This window comes from Gigantopelta aegis, chromosome 6, assembly GCF_016097555.1.
Source record: "Gigantopelta aegis isolate Gae_Host chromosome 6, Gae_host_genome, whole genome shotgun sequence".
In the NCBI taxonomy this organism is placed as follows: Eukaryota; Metazoa; Mollusca; class Gastropoda; order Neomphalida; family Peltospiridae; genus Gigantopelta; species Gigantopelta aegis.
The window spans coordinates 11,225,520-11,247,853 of NC_054704.1; the positions used below are offsets into that span (position 1 = coordinate 11,225,520).

At 35.7% G+C, this 22,334-nt stretch overlaps 1 protein-coding gene across 1 annotated transcript in view; it reads left to right on the forward strand.

The window, feature by feature from the left end:
* The first annotated feature begins 243 nt into the window (after positions 1 to 243).
* Positions 244 to 22,334, forward strand: part of LOC121376519 (eukaryotic translation initiation factor 5B-like) — a 109,436-nt gene continuing 87,345 nt past the window's right edge. Inside the window, exons 1-13 of the mRNA XM_041504413.1 lie at positions 244 to 400; positions 7,070 to 7,195; positions 8,087 to 8,195; positions 9,434 to 9,577; positions 10,699 to 10,959; positions 13,413 to 13,622; positions 14,205 to 14,295; positions 16,172 to 16,374; positions 16,899 to 17,049; positions 18,322 to 18,408; positions 18,879 to 19,073; positions 19,952 to 20,112; positions 20,707 to 20,814. Coding sequence (XP_041360347.1) covers positions 357 to 400; positions 7,070 to 7,195; positions 8,087 to 8,195; positions 9,434 to 9,577; positions 10,699 to 10,959; positions 13,413 to 13,622; positions 14,205 to 14,295; positions 16,172 to 16,374; positions 16,899 to 17,049; positions 18,322 to 18,408; positions 18,879 to 19,073; positions 19,952 to 20,112; positions 20,707 to 20,814 — 1,890 coding nt within the window. The 5' untranslated portion in view covers positions 244 to 356. The remainder of the gene's footprint in view (positions 401 to 7,069; positions 7,196 to 8,086; positions 8,196 to 9,433; positions 9,578 to 10,698; positions 10,960 to 13,412; positions 13,623 to 14,204; positions 14,296 to 16,171; positions 16,375 to 16,898; positions 17,050 to 18,321; positions 18,409 to 18,878; positions 19,074 to 19,951; positions 20,113 to 20,706; positions 20,815 to 22,334) is intronic.

The window sequence follows — 22,334 nt, forward strand, 5'->3', positions numbered from 1 at the left end:
TTTATATGCACATCCCAAAGACAGGATTACACATACCACGGCCTTTGGTAGATACCAGTCATGGTGCACTGGCTGGAAGGAAAATTTTTCCAATGGGTCCACCGACGGGGATCGATCCTGGATTGACCGCGCAGCAGGTGAGAGTTTTACCACTAGAGAAAGATACACAAAGATCCATAAATCTCAGTCCGAGTCAGATTTTTACATGTGCTTCCCACAATTCCAATAACCGGAAATAAAAGTTCCATGCTTACAAGTTCAATGAACGAAGAAGCGCAATATTGTAGCGATTTAATTGTTTCTAAGTTGTTTGTTTTGAATTGTGTTTGTTGTAATTTAGTAGTCAACGCCAAAGTATGGGCAAACCTAAAAAGGGTCAGAAAGGAGACAGTAATGATATGTAAGTTCTTTAGAAATGTGAATGACGGAGATCGTTCGCAAGTGTCGAACTGATGTGACCCGTTGAAGTTGTGTAATGCCAACGTTTGTGTTCAGCTGTTTATGTTTCTAGTCATGTAGGCATAATTAATAAGTCCATGTATCACATGACCATCATATGGTGCCCTCTGAACAATTTTTTTTTTTAGAAAGTTACGTACGAAATTACTTGTTAAATTAACATCAGGAAGTTGTGCAATAATTGAATACATATTTATGATTGGCAGGCTGTTGTAGCTATGATGAAACATGGCATTATACTTATACTATTATAGGCAGACATACATGTAACACTAACAGCTGCCTGAGCTGGGTGCTATACAAATGTTTTCTAGTTCTGTGTCATTCTATTTGAGTAATAATTTTAAGAAGAATTATAAGGACAATTCTTGCAAGTATCTTTATATGTGAACTGTCATTCAAAGTTGAAGTTTCTTTATTTTGTTAGTATTATTATTTATGCTATAACTTTCTTAGATATTACTTTTTTTAAATGCTGAGGTTTAAAAAAATATACCAGGCTGCACATTAATGGGATTCCGGATTTTGGGTCAGAATTGTACAAATCTGTAGTCCATCCCACAGAAAAAGCCTTCTTTCATGCTATTGAATTTATTACAAATTATTTATTTCTGAGCCAATTTATTTGTAAGTTGCACACAAAAATAGCATTTTGGTGTTATTTCCAAAACTCTTTTACTTTTCTTCTCATTTCAAACCAATCTTAACAGTTTTATAGAATGATGGGATGGACTATAAGTATAATATGATAGTTTTCTAAAGTTTGTAATTCTGTTGGAAATATAACCAATTTTAGAACTCGATGTTCATCAGTTTTGTAGTTTCACTTCTAAGCATCCTCATGAACTCTCGGTAAATAAACGTTTATGAGGATCGAGACTAAGAAATTCTTTGTTGTGGTATTCAGACAATTCCCACTTCGTAGTATGACAATTGGAACATCTTGGCTCGTCGAAGTTCGGCCCTTCTGTGCATCGTGTATTTTTGTTTATTAATGATTCCATACCTGTTCCATTTAAGTGTTTGGCTAGTGAATCGATTGAAAAAAAACCCCAAAAAAAAAAAACCCAAAACCTGAATGTATATATGTTGCTCTAGTAGTGTCATAAAATAAAACAAACTTTAAAGGGACATTCCTGAGTTTGCTGCAATTTTTAAGATGTTATCGACTAACAAAGACTTTTTAACGATTGTAATTATCAAATATATTTTTCTGCATAAAATATTAGTGGCTGTATATTAAACGTGTTTCTGATCGTTCCAATATTTGTATTATGGTTGGGTACCGCGGTTTTTTTGTAATGTACCACAGTAATGACAGCATACTAATCACTGCAATTCAGTGATGCAATAATTGCTCAACACACAATGTCATTTATGTGCCTTTGAACTTAGGGGTCAAACACATATGACATACTACAGTGTTCTAGCTATGATTTTGATGGGGCAGGGCGCTAATTTAATTGTAGGGCATTTTTAACGCAAAAATCTTATTTTTGAGGCAAGTGCTGGATAGGATCGAATATTTTACATTCATAAATATCATACATGGATATGTAGAAATATCTATGCTGGTTTTAATGTACAAAACGTTTTTGGAGGGAGGGGGGCAATCAATTTCTAAACCCAAATTTATTGTTCTTAAATTTGGATGTTTGATGAAACAGTACATTCATCGCCGAATGCAATATTATTGTACTAATATATTAAATATAGACACTATTAAAAAAAATCTCGTTCCAGCCAGTGCAACACGACTGGTATGTGTCGTGGTATGTGCTATCCTGTCTGTGGGATGGTGTATATAAACGATCCCTTGCTACTAAAGGAAAAAAATAGCGGGTTTTTCTCTAAGACTAAATTTCAAAATTACCAAATGTTTGACATCCAATAGCCGATTATTAATAAATTAAAATGCTCTAGTGGTGTCGTTAAATAAAATCAAACTTTAACTATTAAAATGTTTTACAAAAGGTTGGATCACCTAATCAAGAAATGAAAAAAAAGAAGAAAAGAGAATGATTAGAAATAAATAAAAAGAAATAAAAGAACAAACAAATTTAAAACATTGACATAAAGATATATTTGTAACAAGTTGCTCACTGCATTTAAAAACGGCTATTATTGCATGTCAAGGTCTAGCTAGATTTCATTAAATAGCAGGCATGCTTTTAACAAAACACAGTTATACCCACATAGACCAAATAACCAGTATTGCTAGTTTACTCTGTGCCATATTATAAAGATGCAATCAATGTGTCATTGATAAGGACTACTGACACCAGTTAAAACTATATGTATCTTGGTCTGGGTATTTGCAACGGCAAAAATTATTTAAAAAATTTCGCATTTGACGTTCTGTCAAAGTTTATCATGATGGCCTACTTTTAGCTAGGTGTTTGCTATAGGTGGTGTGTAATAATGTGCGTGACGGTGTGAGGATTACTTCGCATTCAAGCTTTGTAAGACTGTCTGTCCGCTCGTCAATGGGAATTCAGACTCGTAACAACACTGTACACGCTTTGACAGGAAACAAGATTTTGTATTTTTATTTGACAATGAATTAGGGCAGGGCGGCGATAATCAGGGGCGGTGCGGATACAAATACGACAGGGCGGCACAAAACGCGGGCAGGGCGCAGCGCCCCTCTATTTATTGCTAGCTAGAACACTGTACTACAATGATATACCTACCAGTAAAGATTTTGACTGATTCAGTTTACACTCTATTTCCTCTAAAGTTGAGTAAGCATTAAGCAGGACTAAAACTCTCATTAATAGAATAGCCAATACTTACAGGTAGAACATAGTTGTAGAGCCTTGTATTTTAAGACCTTATAATGTAAATGAAATAAACATATCATTTCAGTTAAACTGGAAAATAATGAAAATGACAAAGTTACGTAATATTTGAATGGCCCTTGATGTCTAAGCAGGGCTGTAGCCCAGTGGTAAAACACTCGGTTGGACGCATGGTAGGTCTAGGATCGATCCAAGTCGGTGGGCTATTTCTCATTTATGTATGTGCACCACAACTGGTATAGCAAAGGTCGTGGTATGTGCTACTAATGAATGAGAAAATGTAGTGGGTTTCCTCTCTAAGACTATATATCAAAATTACCAAAAGTTTGACATTCAGTAGCCAATGTTTTTGTTCTGCTCTATATAAAGATAAAAAATGTAACCTGTGCCACCCCACTAGAAGCTCTGCATACGTCCCCAACCCTCCAGATATCGTGCCAATTCCACAGGCCCAATGGGCCATATATATAAGCTATGTGCTATGGGCCTGTATCTTTAATCTCTTTGATAATGAATTCATGTTTAAAGAAGAAAAACAATTTAGAAACAAAATAGCCACACTGGCAGTATTTTATTTTATGAATGCAAATGAAATAGGCTTTCGTGGGTTTTTTTTAAAGTACGTAACTACTCTCCTCCTAACTTATATGTATGTTTTAAACTGAATACTGTTTATAATTGTTTTCGTATCCAACTCAAGAGTATAGCCAGTTACCCAAAACACAGATGAAGAAAACGTCATTATATGTTATTGTTCTCAAAACACTGGCGTGTGACAGTCTTTCAGACTTTCACAACTGGAAAAAAAACTTTTTCAGTTTCATAAATTCATTGCAATGTGATCCGAGACTTTTGTATGTTTATCTACATGGGGCAGAAGGATGTATCATGCCTGTGCTAATATTATATAAGTAGACATAGCATCAATAAATTGTAATTTCCCCACTGAATATGTTTAAAATTAAATCTGTAAACTTTGAAAATTTCAACTAATAATGATTGTGTATATGTGAGAAAAAATATGTAATCCTCATCAACACACCCACTTCAGTAAAATGAACTCAACCATGTGACCTAGATTTTACAACATTATCTGATACGACACCACGCTAAAAACGTGACAAATAAAAAGTGAACCTTGTTGTAGCTAGTAATGAAACATTCAGTATCAACAATGCAACATGTTTTGAACAGTATTTCATATTATTTGATCGCATTTTGTAGCTTTACGAGAAGCAGTTCACTAGTAGACTGTCACCTGGACATGCAAATGGTGCTTATGCATACCGCGAGGCATATCTGTCGAACAAAATTGGTTGAAAGAATGTTTGGTGACTAAAAATCGACATTAAAAAACTTTCTTAATTTTTTTTCGCCAAGTCGAAAATTCTTTTGCCAATTTTTATTATTTTTCGTAATTTGCGATTTTGACGAACAACAGGGCGAGCCCTGCAAATAACCAATATCGCACATGTGTTGCGAACAACAAACTCGTCATTTACCATGTTTTTGTTAGTGACAACGTTTTGGGATTCTAAATTCTTTGGGAAATTCTGTTAGTTTTTCAAAGATTTGTTAATGGAACAAAAACAATCATTAACATTGGATGCTTTTTAAATAATTTCTCAAAATTATGTATTTTGGATCATGACACTGATAATTTATTTCTCGGAAATGTCCGTAAAGTCATCGTCCACGGAAAGTCCCAAAGTATACCGGTACAGTAAAAAACGTACCGGTACGTACCACGACTGAAAAAAATACTGGTTAACCGGTAATACTGCACACATCTAATTTGTATTAGGTTAAATTTCATTTTATTTCCTAAAATATAATTTTTTCGTATATACGAAATTTATTTAAGACAAAATCCAATTTGAGATTTTTACAAATATTAAAACGACCAGAAACAGATTGAAATTACAGACACTAATATTCTGAACGAGAAAATATATTTAATATGTAAGTTTAATCGTAGAAATATTTTATTAGTTGAAAATAGCTTACAATGCAGCAAACTCAGGAATGTCCCTTTAACTTTTATCTTTATTAAATGCAGATATTTTATATACATACTACATAAATTTTGTTTGTGAATACACAGATTACAAATATGTGCAAATAATCACCAGTAAATATGAATTCTTTACTCTTGTTGATTACCACAAATTGCTAACAATCTCCAACCTTTCAGGGCTCGCGCTGTCGGTAGCCAAATTAGCCATTGGCTAATTTTTACAAAAAATACCAAATACTCAATTAGCCTAATAGCGATCTCGCGACCGGTATTGAGAGACAGTGTCATCCAGAATACAGCATAATAATGTTTGCTTATTTTAGTGATTTTTTTAAATGGCGTAATTTTGATAAGCGACGCTATTTCATCTAGCTGCTGTGCATTTTTACGTATCATTTCGTTATATTGGAAGGAATTGTCCTATTCGTGTTTAGTTTATATTTTATGAAAGTGAATGAAGGGAACGTGTAACATTTATGCTGTCGGTGGGACTGTTTAATTTTCGCCAACAGCTGTAGAACATCACTTACAAGTAAGTTACAGACGTGAAGTTTCCTACATGGTCTAGTCTTATGTCATGGTTAGCAAAGAGTTTTTTGTTTGTTTGTTTGTTTGTTTTTATTAAATCAATGCGTATAGATTTACATGTCTACTCTGCTATAGCATTTTTCATCAATTTATTGTATACTTTTTTTTATTATTGCTTTTGTAGTCTTCACGTGTATTTTCTTCAAAATATCAAAATATGGTTGCCTGAATAATCCGGCTTGTTGTACAAAAGTAGTGTGAGCCAGTGGTGGGAGGGGATAGTAGGCTTGGCTTAAATTGTTCAGTTCATTGACATATGAACGAAAAGAAGTAAGCACCTCTGGACCAATCAGATTGCCGTAATGTGTATAGATGCAAAGGAAATTTAATTATTATCTTTTTAATCAAAAACTTTTGGCGTAAATGGAATAATTGTAATAACGTGAAGTCGGCATTCTTAGGCTACATATTTTACAAGGCTGAAATCAACAACAAGCATTTAACACGACGCGGAAATCAACAACATGGTGCAAATTAAGAAATTATTGGGGTGGGGAATTGATGGGTTACTTAAAATTAAAAGCAGTTCAAACCAACATAAAGAAATAATGAGCTCTTTTTTTTAAAAGAAGAGTAGGCCTATATTGGCTTCAAATGTTTATTAATATCATAGGCCTTAGAAGTTGGGGTGGGTGTTTGCAGAGGGCACTTGCTTCCAAGTCTGCATATTTACATACACACACACACACACCCTAAAAAATCAAAGTAATATATCAACTGCCCTTACCCCCCCCCCCCCTCCCCCACCCTATTGCTGTCTTTGATTTTGATCAGGTACTATGGTTTTGTTATTCAGATTTATTACAGTTTGTACACAATTAGCTGAAAAAGTGAAATTTTCATATTCATATATAAATACTCTATACAGTATTGCGTAAAGCATTTTCAATATGGCTAATAAAAATCCCATTTGGCAAATTTTTTGGCTACAGTTATTTTTAACCCAGTGTGAGCCCTGACCTTTGCTTTTTAATTTTGTTTGTTGTTTATTTTTCAAATCAAATACAACATTAACACAACTTTTGCACTTTGTAAAATAAAGGGGGTGATTAAGAGAAGGAATCCCAAAATATCTAGATTGAATTGAAATTAGGATTCTCTTTTCTAAATTAAATTAAATGATAATTATTCATATTTCTATTTTTTCAGATAGTTTTAGTAAAATCATACATGTATATTGGCGTTATTCAATTTTGTATTTCAGAAGTGATGAGGAAGTTTCTGTTGACCAGCCCTCAAAAATGGCCGATGATAACACCAGTTCAGCTCCAAATAAATCAAAAGCTGCCAAAAAGGAGAAGAAGAAAAATCGTGGAAAAAATGATGATTGGTAAGAGTGGTTTGTTTATCAGCAGGCAGTGATTTCTGGATGTTACTGCTTCCATTACTGTTTATTTAAGTCTTACAGTTACACACTTCAGGGCTACCTCTGGCACTCACCAAATTTGCCAATTGAGAATTTTAAACACATCAGGGCCGTACCCTGGGGCAGGAAGGGGCAGTTACGCCCTGAGAATAACTATTTATTTATAAAAAGTAGTGACCCCCCCCCCCCCCCCCCCCCCCCCACCTGGATTTTGATGACTCGCCTCTCCTGGCGTAGACTATAGCTGTCTACTTGTCATGCTGACAGTTATACTTGGATTCAGTGTCTACACCAGGAGTGATGACTCGCCTCTCCTAGTGTAGACTATAGCTGTCTACTTGTCATGCTGACAGTTATACTTGGATTCAGTGTCTACACCAGGAGTGATGACTCGCCTCTCCTGGCGTAGACTGTATAGCTGTCTACTTGTCATGCTGACAGTTATACTTGGATTCAGTGTCTACACCAGGAGTGATGACTCGCCTCTCCTGGCGTAGACTGTATAGCTGTCTACTTGTCATGCTGACAGTTATACTTGGATCCAGTGTCTACATCAGGAGTGATGATTCACCTCTCCTAGCGTAGACTATAGCTGTCTACTTGTCATGTTATACTTGGATTCAGTGTCTACACCAGGAGTGATGACTCACCTCTCCTGGTGTAGACTGTATAGCTGTCTACTTGTCATGCTGACAGTTATACTTGGATTCAGTGTCTACACCAGGAGTGATGACTCACTTCTCCTAGCATAGACTGTATAGCTGTCTACTTGTCATGCTGTCAAGTTATACTTGGTTTCAGTGTTTAGTCAGATTGTGGAAGAACATCTTTAAGTCTGTTTTGTAATGATTTCAGGGAAGATGACGTAGCAGCCGAGATTGCCGCCCTGGCCCTGGATGGGAAGTCAGATTTGACAAACGAGAATGAAGATGACATTGAGGAGAGCAAGCCAGCGAAGAAAAAGGTAACCGCATGCAATGTGCTCATTACGGCTTTTCCAGGTCTGGCTGGTCCACTGCCATGTTGTCTCCATGTAAACCTGGTTTCAATAAAGTTGTATTTTGTGATTATCATTGGGTATACAGAAACAGGGCTCGACATTAGCAGTAGCCTGGGCTGTTTTGGCTACCAATCTCTCACTCAGGCTACCAGATGTCTAAACATGGTAGTCCGCCGAGCTACTAGATTTGTTTTGGTACATCCAGTTACTCCGCAATCAACAAGATTCTTAAACACCTAAAACTACATTTTTAAATAAAAATAAATGATTTTGCTTTTTTCTCTCTTTTTTTCTTATATTTATTAAAATTATGGGAATATCCATTTTTACTGAGGGCTGCCAGATTTTATAACCTGGTAGGCAAGAGAAATATTGCATTTAACATCCCCTCCCATATGATCAGTTGTGGAGCACTCCTTAGCACAATAGTAGGCATTGTCTGTCATCAAATAAGTTTATGGTAGGCAAGATATTTAATTCCATGGAATTTTTGTCATTGATTACTCAGCCATTAACTTGATTACTCAGCCATTAACTTGATTACTCAGCCATTACCAATTCCAAAATGCTCATGTATTTGTTGGTGGCATCAAAACATAAAATACTAATAAAAGATTGAATTTGGTATTGTTAGTATTAGGAATAAAATACTAATAAAAGATTGAATTTGGTATTGTTAGTATTAGGAATAAAATACTAATAAAAGATTGAATTTGGTATTGTTAGTATTAGGAATAAAAATTGTGATATACAGGGCTTCTAGAATTGTTATAAAATTCTCTAGCCATGGGATCAGTGATTTTGAAAATGTACTAGTCACGATTAAAACTTCACTAGCCCTACTTTACTTTAACTTAGCTCAGTTTTACTAAATAATAGTAATAATCAGATATGTCACCTAAGGAGGCAGATAGAGCTTAAAACACTAACATTGGGGGCTTGTGTTGGGGGCAGGATATTCATATTTACAAAATTGATTTGACTTCTTTTCTTGTTTTTTCACTAGCCGTCGGGCATGGCAGGTGTTATTTACGCCCAACATTGAATATCACTAGCCATGGAAGTGGGGCTACCATACTCTAGAAGCCATGTGTAATAACAAACTGTAAATACTTTTTTGTTAAACATTTATGCATTCACTTTAGAGATGCATGTTATTTTGTAACTTTGCTAAAGTGCATAAAATACTCAATTTGTTTTAGGAAAAGAAGAAGAAGAAAAAGATAGAAAGTGATGAGGAAGAGGATGAAGCTGACGGTGAAGTCATTGTACCGGAGAAAGGCAAAAAGTCTAAAAAGCCAGTCGCTTCCTTCCAGATGTTAATGATGGATGATGATGAAGATGAGGTAAACATATTCAATGTATTAATAGTAATAGAGGGCAGCAGGTAGCCCAGTAGTAAAGTGCTCGCTTGATAGGCTGTCGGTCTTGGATCGATCCCCGTTGGTAGGCCTATTGGGCTATTTCTCATTCCAGCCAGTGCACCACAACTGGTATATCAAGGCCATAGTACGTGCTATCCTGTCTATAGGATGGTGCATATAAACGATCTCTTGCTACTAATGGAAAAATTAGCGGGTTTCTTCTCTAAGACTATATGTGAAATTACCAAAATGTTTAACATCCATTAGCTGATGATTAATATATCAATGTGCTCTATTGGCGTCATTCAGCAAAATAAATTTCAACTTTAATAGTAATATATACTGAACAATGCCAATGAAGCACATGGTAATTTTGACCTTTTTTCTTTCTTTTTTTTCTTTTTTTTTTCTTCTTTTTTTTTGAGTTCATTTCTCTAATGAACTTGTACATTTTATGTGTAATATTTAATTATTTCAAGCTGAATAAGGTTTAAAAAGGAAAAATGATAGAAGATAAATGTGGTTTACACCCTCGAATACCCCGTGGCGATGCTCCAGATGACTACAGATAACCGATTTCACGCAAACCCGCACAGCTCTTATTTGTGTCTACCGGTTCAACCGGAGGGGACTATAGGTTTCATCTTGTTCCATCTGTCTGTCCGTCCATCTGTCCCACTTTGGCAAGGAACAGGGTGAGCCCTGCATCTTGTGCTGCATTCATTGGTGCTCTTGAATAACAGATTCATGGATTCACAAGTTCCAAGTTGTGAACACTACTTCACCAAATGGAGAGTGTTCAGGCAATCTATAGACAATCTCATACACCCCAATTCGTAATTGCACAAATGATTTGTGTTGGTTCTGCCAATTTTTCCACGAGTTGTAAAGATTGAAATAGAAAATCCTACCCCAGTTCAAAAGTTATTTTTCATGGGTTATTTGCCAAACGAACACTCTTCACAACTTGTAAAAACTGGGAAATACAATATTCACAACTTCTACTGAATGCAGCATAAAAGGGAGATAGAAATCATGGTTCACGTTTTTCTGGTGGTCACTGGTCACCATTTTATTTTAATGCACATGTATTATGTTTTCAGGAACACGTTTCCAGTGGCAACGAGGATGTGACGGATGCTGTGACCGAACCTGTTCCAGCACCTGTTATGCCCAAGTCACAGAAAGAGAAGAAGAAAAGCAAAGAGAAAGAAAAGAAGAAAACGACAGAAGAGGAGGACATCGATGCTATTTTAGCCTCCCTGGAAAAACCGACTGAGAAATCGGACAAAAAGAAGAAAAAGAAAGGAAAGAAAACTGAAGAGGATGTGGACTCGGTTGCCATAGAAACTGAGATACCGGAGGTAAGTGTGAAAATATCAGTAGTTAAGATATTAAAATATTTCCTGCAGGTAAATAACATACACATGCAAGTATCAAAACAGTGATATATATAGAATACTATACGAGTTTTCGCTAGATATCATTTTTACAAAACGAGTGAACTTCCCAAACGTATCTGACCGAACGAAAGTGAGGTCAGATACGTTTGGGAAGTTCACTCGTTTCGTAAAAATGATATCTAGCGAAAACGAGTGTGGTATTTTATTTATTACCCTCCTTTAAATCACGCAAATTATGATAAATAAATAAATTTTGTAGCCTATTTCAAGACTGGATGTTGATTTGCATAACTAGCCGGTGCATGACTACGTACCGCCGCATTGAGAAATAGTTTGTTGTACTTCCGCTACTTCTCAGTGATGTTTTCAGGGGAGTGGTGTAGACGTACTTCCCCATAAATTTCCATTGGGTTTCATTTTTTAATTTAAAGAAAGCTGTAAGGTACATGCATCAATATATGTTTATTTTTATATTGGGTGAAAAATGGGTAAAACTAATGCATAATTCCATATTTTAACAAAACGCCCCCAAGAAACAAATGTTCCCGTTACCCCACTGGCACTGGTTATGCTAATAATGATGAATTCACAAATCACAACTGACAATAACAATTTGTTGACCAAAAATCCAACCAATAAGAGAATAACAAGTGTTTTTGCAGTTAAAAACGTGTAGCTTGCAAAAGCAGCTGAGTTCACGGGAAAACTAAAGTTATAACTTTAAGGTCGACGACAGTCACTTTTCGCTCCCTTGTTTTGGCTTTCTTTGTACACAATAAATATAGCATATCTTACCGTAATTTCACTTGAAATCCATATTTCGTAAAATGTAAAAATTTTCAATCACATAATTTTCTTCAAAAACATTCAGGTGCTTCAGTAATGTTCGAAAAAAAAAAATCAACAGGAATTTTGCATTGGATTTTTTCCAGCATTCTTAAAACGGAAACGTCATGTACCCAGTTTGTGGTTATTGTAAGGAGGTGCAAAGTGACGTCATTGGAATTCTGACGTCATTCAAATTCAAAATTAGCTATATTATTATAATGCATCGCCACATTAAAATAAAAACTGGTCTACTAACCTTGACCCCTGTTAAATTTCTACAACAAGCAAACAACGCTGTTTACAGGTCGGTATATTTTACTTTTTCATAATTCTACAAAAAATATTAAGTTTAAAAAAATAAAAATCTACCATATCATATGAAAAAAATTAACGTTGGATATGTTTCATTTATTGTGTACGAAGCCAAAACAAGGGTCCAAAAAAATGACTGTCGTAGACCTTAATAATGATGAATTCACAAATCACAACTGACAATAACAATTTGTAGACCAAAAATCCACATAATAAATAAAATGAATATGTTTAATTATTGTTCTATTCATTCTTTTATTTTTATTTTTTATTTAAAAATATTTCTCGCGCGGTCCAGTTTACATCAACTTTTAATGAATGACATTTGTAGTAAAAGTTGTGGATGTTACTGACCTTAACATTAATTATGAATGAAAAAAATAGTCCCGTTATGCTAATAAGGTCGCTGTCCAACCAATCGAAATTAACTCTGTTCCCTGTTGACAAATCAAAATACAGTTTGTAATACGCACCTGGTGGTGCGTACGAAATTTGTACGACACCGCTATATCTTCACCAGAAGGGTAATAATAATATGTATTCAAGAGAAAATGGATGCAGTCATGTATTGGTGTGTCTGTGAAGAGATTTAATAGTTAAAAATAAAGTTAAATGTAAACGATACATTTTCTGTAAGCTGTGTATTATCTGGGCCTAATTCACAAAGCTTTCTTACACCACATCTTTTTGCATTGTACTTCAAGATTGCAAATTTATGAGAGTTATCGAGTTAGGCTCCTAGGCCCATTCCTTGAAGCAATCTTAGCACTAAAATCACCTTAAGTGTATACGGCAGTTATACACTTACGGTGATCTTAGTGCTAAGATTGCTTCATGGAACGGGACCCAGGTCTGTATTAATGGTAACATGTACACTGGTTATCAGACGCTATGCTTATTTCGATGCCTGAAGCAACTTTTTAAAAACTACATGCATTATTATTAAAAATAGATATATATTTTTGGTTTTTAATATTATGTTCTTGTTATGGTAACAAAAAGTGCAACTCGAGTGTAAAAATATATGAGTAAAACTGTTGAAATTTAAAAAAAAATGTTTAGATGAAAGTTCTTTGGATTTTTCTGCAATTCTGAACATTTTTTTCCACCAAAAACTCTGTTCTAGTAGTTTGATGAAAAGCTAACAGTAAACTGAATATCTAGACTCCAAATTTACCATATTTTTTTCTCAATTTCATTCTCATTCCTGAATGTTTATTTCATTCTGTTAGCTGTTAATGCAACTGTTGATAAAAACACTTTGATGGTTACAGCCAGCGGAAGAGAAAGTTGTCACAGTGGAAGATCTCGATGAAGATGACGACAAGAAGAAAAAGAAGAAGTCGTCTAAGAAGGTAGATGATGCAGAGAAGGACGATGAAGGGGAGGAGGGGGAGGAGAATGACGAGGGAGGAGGAACGGTGAAAACACAGGCTCAGAAACGCAAAGAGAAGAGGGAGCGAGAAAAACTCAAAAAGTTACAAGTAAAACATGTTTTATTCTCTTTATTTTATTTTATTAAACATCTTTATTTAGAAACACTGGACAATAATCCCAAAATTGGGTAAAGTTTAAACATAAATCACTTTCGGTACAACCTAGGAAGAAAATTGTAACAAAAGTAATTTATCTTTATTTTGATTTTGATAACTTTAAAATGTTAGCACAGATTTTGTAAAGGTCTTTATTTTCAGGGTGGTTCTTGGAGTATGCATACAAGGGTTTTGTGCCTAAATTGTTTTCACATTTTGTGTTCAAGTAAATGGCCTGAATGAACACTATTTCTCTTTGGTGATTTATTATAAAATTTGGAAATCATGACTGCACAGTTCTGCTTGGTATCAGTTTATGCTAACAGAAATGATGATTTTCTGCATTAAAGCAGTTGAAATTGTAGGCTATTTATCATTTGCATGTAGACTTACCTATAGGTAATGTTTAGCAATGTTCAGAAAAGTTATTTTTGAAAACATTTTGAAATGTACATTTAAATTTTTTTAAATATGTCCATGATACTTGTGTGAACCCTCTGGACAAACACCTTATTTTAACACTGTCATTTGAAGGAAAAGCAGAAGAAAAAGAAGAAAGAAGGCGATGTAGAAAAGGAAGATACCCCTGAAAATGAAGGCGAAGCAAAAGGGGAAACAAAAGAAGGTGACATACTTTTACTTTATTGCAATATACAGTTTGACAGCTGTCACTGTTTTAATAAGCATGCCAACATTCTAATTCCTGCTACATCCCACCTCCAAGGTATATACAGTTTCACAGCTGTCACTGTTTTAATAAGCATGCCAACATTCTAATTCCTGCTACATCCCACCTCCAAGGTATATACAGTTTCACAGCTGTCACTGTTTTAATAAGCATGCCAACATTCTAATTCCTGCTACATCCCACCTCCAAGGTATATACAGTTTCACAGCTGTCACCGTTTTAATAAGCATGCCAACATTCTAATTCCTGCTACATCCCACCTCCAAGGTATATACAGTTTCACAGCTGTCACCGTTTTAATAAGCATGCCAACATTCTAATTCCTGCTACATCCCACCTCCAAGGTATATACAGTTTCACAGCTGTCACCGTTTTAATAAGCATGCCAACATTCTAATTCCTGCTACATCCCACCTCCAAGGTATATACAGTTTCACAGCTGTCACCGTTTTAATAAGCATGCCAACATTCTAATTCCTGCTACATGCCAACATTCTAATTCCTGCTACATCCCACCTCCAAGGTATATACAGTTTCACAGCTGTCACCGTTTTAATAAGCATGCCAACATTCTAATTCCTGCTACATCCCACCTCCAAGGTATATACAGTTTCACAGCTGTCACCGTTTTAATAAGCATGCCAACATTCTAATTCCTGCTACATGCCAACATTCTAATTCCTGCTACATCCCACCTCCAAGGTATATACAGTTTCACAGCTGTCACCGTTTTAATAAGCATGCCAACATTCTAATTCCTGCTACATCCCACCTCCAAGGTATATACAGATGAGATAAAGAATTTCAACAGCAACTGTTTATTCAATATTTAAAAATTAATGAATAAAGGAATAAATAAATTGCTAAATCAGTTGTTTTGGTGGGGGTTTTCACGTATGTTTTATTTTTTATTAATTAAGCAGCACTTGTTTGGTGTGCAATGGGTCCTCAATTGATTGCTTCAGGGCTAGCTCTGGCACTTGTCAAATTAGCCAATTGCAAATTGGAGAATTTTATTTTAATTTCACAAATTAATTTTAATGTACAAAATAAATGTTTTTTTTGCAATTTTTGAAGTGCAGTAGATAATTTAGCGAATTTTTCTGTTAGGCTTGGATTGCTCTGATGTACTCGGGTTTTGCTTTGTCAATTATTAAAGAATATGTGAAAGTTGTGAAATCTGTATAGTCAGAAAAATTTTGAAAGATACTTTTACTTTTTGTATATATGCTATTCGTTAGAACATAATGTTAAAATGTGTGGAGATGTGACTGCAGCTTTAAGAAGTATTCTACAATAATGTATGACTCCTACTGGTACAACCAGAGGGACTATAGGTTCCGTCTCCATCCTTCTGTCTCTCTGTTACACACCTAGTTTTCTGGAAAAAATTTCCACAACGCCTCAAGATATTGATCTGAAATTTAGTCTGTGGCTTTATTAAGTACTGTTGCAGATTAGTTTTGACTTTCATGGTGATTTACCCATTTTTGGTTTAGGAGGTAGCAAAATGTGTTTGCCTGACAATTTTTTTGGCATGCTCCAAGATACAGAACTGAAATTGTGTGTATAGCTTTATCATGTTCTTTACAGATCAAGTTTGAATTTTATGGTGATATACCCATTTTCGGTAGTTATGACCCTTGACCTTAGGAGATAATAAAAATTTGTTGGGCCCAGTAGGGGACATGTATTGCTACAGCAGTACTCTCAAAATGTTTTAATATATTTTAATTGAAATAACTAAAGATTTAAGCAGAAAACATTTATATAAGTATAAAATAGTATATTAGCCTCTCCCTTGTCTGATCAGGTGAAGATGAAGGGGAGGAAGAAGGGAAGATGAAGAAGAAGAAGAAGAAAGGCGAGAAGGAGGAGAAAGCGAAGCCGAAGAAGCACCTGGCGGCCATCAAGGCTCACCTGCAGATGGTGAAGGAGGAGGAGGAGAGACAGCAGAAGGAGGAGGAGGAGAAGGCCAGGCTGCAGGAGGAGTTGCAGCGGCAGATTGAGGAGCAGGTAACTACATGACACACCCCCACACCATTTGGCAGTGCTGTTCGTATATGCTATTGCAACATATATTTGCATTGACATTTTTATCATTATTTCGTATTTACTTTATTATTTGTACATAATTGCTGTCACAAGATTATCAGAATTTTAAAGCATTTATACACACACACACACACACACACACACACACACACACACACACACACACACACAGTGAAATCCCTTCTAAACCCGACACCCATATGACTAAGTAAATAGTCCCATTATCTGATTTAGAGCATATCGGTTCTGGAATGATATCTAGAAAGGGACACTGAAAAGAATTGGGTTTTAACCAATTTTGAGATAGTAGATTATTTCCTTGAAGATTATTAGAAAATGCTAATTTAAACCAAATTTTGTTTGTCAAATGCTACATGTTTTAGCCACTATGTGCCGGGTGAGCCCTGCTTATGTATTTGTTATTTTTATTTTCCAAAGAATACTCTCTGTATTCTGAAAGAGTGAAGTTTAATTTTTAATCATAGAGGAGACTAGAACAGGAAAAGAGAGAAAAGAGGAAAGAAAAAGAGAAAGCAAGAAAGGAACGATTGAAAGCTGAAGGGAAGCTTCTCACTGATAAACAACGGAAAGATCAACAGAGACTCAATCAGATGCTGCAAGCCATGAAAGAACAAGGTCATTAATCTTTCACCAGTTTTAATGCTTTTTTCACAGTTATGTCCCTTTTAGCAGTGCCTCAAGATATTGGGTTGAAACTTTGTGTACTGTTACAGATCAGGTTTGACTTTCATGGCGATTTACTAATTTTTCACAGAATTATGGCTCTTGAAAGTAGGAGATGTGAAAAAATTTTGGGCACGACAGGAGACATGTATTGTTTTAGCAGTACTCTCAGAATGCTTGTTGGTGTTAACCCAGTGAACCCTAGAAGCCACTTTTCTGGCTTCCACATAGTCTTGTTTGTAAACACACTGTTTGGCAACAGTTCGGCGTAATTTTCGACCAATTGGAATTAATTTTACAGCGTATGTAGTAGCGGAAGTTGTCTGCCTGTGTGAATGTAAATTTCCAGAAGTTTGTTGGCGTTTTAAGTGTATTTTTCCACAAATATGAAACGTGGGCATGTCAACGCTGAAGAAGTGCTAAAGTTAATAATGTCCGACAATGAAGGTAAGCTTGATAATGACACATACGGCAATGAAAGTGACTTTGAAACTGAAAGTGATGATGAAATTGATGATGTGAATGTCGGCTGCGTTAACAATTATGAAATTGACATTGAATCAAAAGACATAAATAAAATTTCTGGTGCAGTTCATTTTGATAGTGTGCATGTTCGTGGGCATGGCAGAGGGTGAGGGACAGGCAGGGGACGTGGTATTAGTGAAAACAATCAACAATATCAATGGAGTAGGGACACTACACATTTTGTTGACAGGCATACATCATTGAGCGGTGTTTGATTTCAAATATTCCCAAAGTTTCTGCTGGGAGCTCAGGGTGGAGGGAATTTAAAAAATATATATTTAAGGTTCAAAGGGTTAAATATTGAACAATTTTGAAACAACATTGATGGCTAGAAACACAATTTGGTGAACTCATTAAATACCTCCTGTTGGAACAACTCCAATGTGACAATGGAAGAGAAGTCATCAGTTTTCTTTGGGCAACCAACAAAAACATGTTTGGTACTAGGTTTCGTTGGGCAGGCGAAATGTTGTAAATAAGTGGGTTTACCATTGGCAGGCTATAGATTAATAAAGTTTTCGATTAAAGACTTATTTCCAAGTCTCGTATTCTTAGTGTGGTAACATACTGGATTGTTATTGGTCTGTAAAACTGTTTACAGTACTTTATACTAACTGTATTTGTTGTCAGGAAATTAGCTTATTCTTTGATTAAAATTGCAAATATCTGTTGGATTTATAGTTGTATTCATTTTCACAGGTGTCGAGATTCCATCTCGTGATGATATACCAAAGAAGAAACCTGTATACTTTGACAAAAAGAAGAGAAAACAACAAACTGCTAAAAGTATGTCATTCTGCTTGGTGCTATTTTGTAGTTGTCATGCTATCATGTGTTCTTTATCTGTGACCATCACAAGAAGTTCATACAGTGGTTATCTTTTGTTGGTATACAGATCACAAGACAGGATTCAGAAAACAAAAAATGTATGTAACCAATTTATTGGTTCCGTAAAAAAACAAATTCCTGTGTAACTAATGAAAAAATGTAGTGGGTTTCCTTTAAGACTATATGTATATGTCAAAATTACCAAATGTTTGACATCCAATAGCCAATGATTAATAAATCAAATCTCTAGTGGTGTCATTAAACAAAACAAATATTTTGTTAAAGATGATTGATGTTTTGTGATTTACAGTATTAAAAAAGCCATGAATGTTTTGTAGTAACGCATTCAGTGTGTGTTTAGCAAAAGGCTTGTTGTGGTCAATGAAATAGCTATGACTTCACAAGATATTCATGTGTGTATTTTCCAGTTCAAGAGCCTGACAAGAATCCCTCTCCGACGGAAGAGCAAACTCCAGTGTTGACGCCCGACACACCCACCGAGAAGCCGGAGGTCGCGCGGACGGTCAACGTGGAGGTCAAGGACAGCTGGGACTTGGAAGAAGATATTGCTGATGCCTGGGATGCAGAGGAGGAAGAAGAGAAGAAACCCAAACCAAAATCAGGTCAGTTTACATCCACATCGAGTGTTCAGATCTGTATCTAGTGTTCGAAATCGGTTCCAAAAAGTAATTTTAATGAATAATAAAATTAAAGGGTTCATTGATATCACACATGACACAGTGACAGTCTGTGCCAGTGGTAAAGTGCTCGCTTGATGCATGGTTGGTCTAGGATCAATCCCAGTTGGTGGGCCCATTGGGCTATTTCTAACATTAGCCAGTGCATCAAGACTGGTATATCAAAGGCCATGGTATCTGCTATCCTACCTGTGGGATGGTGCATTTACAAGATCTTTTGCTACTAATGGGAAAATGTAGAAGATTTCTTCTCTAAGACTTTAATACCAAATGTTTGACATCCAAAAGTAGAGGGGCTGGATGTAGCCCAGTGGTAAAGTGTTCGCTTGATGCACAGTCGGTTTGTGATCAATCCTCGTCAGTGAGCTCATTGGGCTATTTCTCGTTCCAGCCAGTGCACGACGACTGGTATATCAAAGACTGTGGTATGTGCTATCTTGTCTGTGGGATAGTGCATATAAAAGATCCCTGGCTGCTAATTGAAAAGAGTAGCTCATGAAGTGGCGACAGCGGGTTTCTTCTCTCAATATCTGTGTGGTCCTTAACCATATGTCCGACACCATATAACCGTAAATAAAATGTGTTGAGTGCATTGTTAAATAAAACAGTTCCTTCCGTCCTTCCAAAAGCAGATGATTAATAAATCTGTGATCTAGTGGTGTTATTAAACAAAACTAACTCTAACACTATGTGTCAGAAATACCAGATGTTTGACATCCTAAAGCCCATAATTAATGAATCAATGTGCTCTAGTGATGTCGTTCAACAAAACAAACTGATTCCTATGTTGCTGTGTTTGACAGTGGAGGTGACTGTGAAAGTGGACGAGGAGGTAGAGGAGGATGAGGAATCAAAGGAGGAGGAGAGTGAGGAATCTGACGAATCGGACGAGGAGACCGACAGTAGTGAGGAGGAATCGGACGACGACCGGTCGCCCATAGAGCGCGGCAGAGAACGAATCGCGGTATGCTTTGTTTAAATACTAGTGTGAAAGCTTGTTAAACTCGATACACATGGGACAAAGTGAAATATCTGGTTTTAAGGGATATCCAGCTTAGAGAGGTTATGTTCTATACTGATATTTAAAAAGGGACCATGAAAAATGTGCACCTTTAAGGAAATTACATTTTATGGACGGCTTTTTCATTGTATAAGAATCATGTCGGAGGAAATGAAAAGAAACAGGTTAAAAGTGTTAATTGGGAAAACATGAAAATGTTATTGAAACATGGTATTATTTATATGGTATTATTTTTTATCCATTATATTTAAACACATTTTCTTTCTGACAATAATTTTATAAATTTAATTTGAGAATTTATTTATTTTATATTTAAATTAATTGTTTGCAATTAATTTCATAAATTCAGCATGACACTTATGCTAAGGTTTTAAAAAAAAATCACATTCTTATTACAGATCGAAATAATGTTGAGCTATTCTTTAAAATGTTTAAATTTAAGTATTTTCCTATGAATATTGTTATTACAGATCAAAATAATGTTACAATATTCTTTAAAAATGTTTAAATTTAAATATTTTGCCATGAATATTTTAGAAACGACATGCAGAATGTGAGAAAAGGAGAACGACAGATAAACTTCGTGCCCCGGTTGTGTGTGTGCTGGGACACGTAGACACGGGGAAGACCAAGATTTTAGACAAGGTATTTGATATACACAGACATTTTATCTGTGATCTTGTCCAGTAGCAGAGAATAATGCTGATTATTTTTAGACAAAGTGTTTGATTCTACAGACCTTTTATCTTGTCTAGTAGCAGAGAGTAATATTTATTAGTCAGCTGTTTGTGTTCTGGTTTGAAGAGAGAAAACTATGTACATGTTGGGCCTTGTTGCTGGATTTATTAAAGTGCTGGGCCACAATTCGTATTACTATTAACAGTACAACATATATAGTTTGAAGTATACATATTTAAGAGAATTTTTTGTCCTTAAAATGCTCTTATCTTCTGTAATGCTTTAATTTCTTGCGTGAAATAAATGCCAAACACCTGTAAACATATAACCAATATAACTGCTAGTCGTAGATGTAAATTTACAATGTTTTGTGAAACTGGCTCCTGTTTGGGATAATTTTACAAATAGCAAAAGGCAGTTTGGTGGACTTAATTACTTTTTTTTTTTTTAAGAAAAACATTCATTAAATTGTTATATTTCTTTATGATAGACATAAAATATTTTTAATATATACTGAGCACCAATAGAAATGTGAATATACTTTTCAGCACTTGACATTAAATTTTGGCTTTTTTAAAGAAGGGATAAATGCATATTAAGATTTGAAGACTAACAGTTTGATATACTGTTTATTATTTCACAGAAATGAGTGATTGTAAAGAAGCAGATTTATTCTAATTATAAACAAACCATGACCCTGAGTTGCATTTCTTTCGTTATAATTTAACAATACCGTCAGATTAGTAAAAACTCGAGATTTTCAAGTTGTTTGGTTACACCAGACTGGAGAGTGGTTTTCTCGACCTCATGGTTTTATGTTGTGTATGTATGTTCTGTTTCCAGCTGCAGTGGAGTCACTGTTTTTCTCGACCTCATGGTTTTATGTTGTGTGGGTATGTTCTGTTTCCAGCTGCAGTGGAGTCGCTGTTTTTCTCGACCTCATGGTTTTATGTGGTGTGTGTATGTTCTGTTTCCAGCTGCAGTGGAGTCGCTGTTTTTCTCGACCTCATGGTTTTATGTGGTGTGTGTATGTTCTGTTTCCAGCTGCAGTGGAGTCGCTGTTTTTCTCGACCTCATGGTTTTATGTGGTGTGTGTATGTTCTGTTTCCAGCTGCAGTGGAGTCTCTGTTTTTTCGACCTCATGGTTTTATGTTGTGTGTGTATGTTCTGTTTCCAGCTGCAGTGGAGTCGCTGTTTTTCTCGACCTCATGGTTTTATGTGGTGTGTGTATGTTCTGTTTCCAGCTGCAGTGGAGTCGCTGTTTTTCTCGACCTCATGGTTTTATGTGGTGTGTGTATGTTCTGTTTCCAGCTGCAGTGGAGTCGCTGTTTTTCTCGACCTCATGGTTTTATGTGGTGTGTATGTTCTGTTTCCAGCTGCAGTGGAGTCGCTGTTTTTCTCGACCTCATGGTTTTATGTGGTGTGTGTATGTTCTGTTTCCAGCTGCAGTGGAGTCGCTGTTTTTCTCGACCTCATGGTTTTATGTG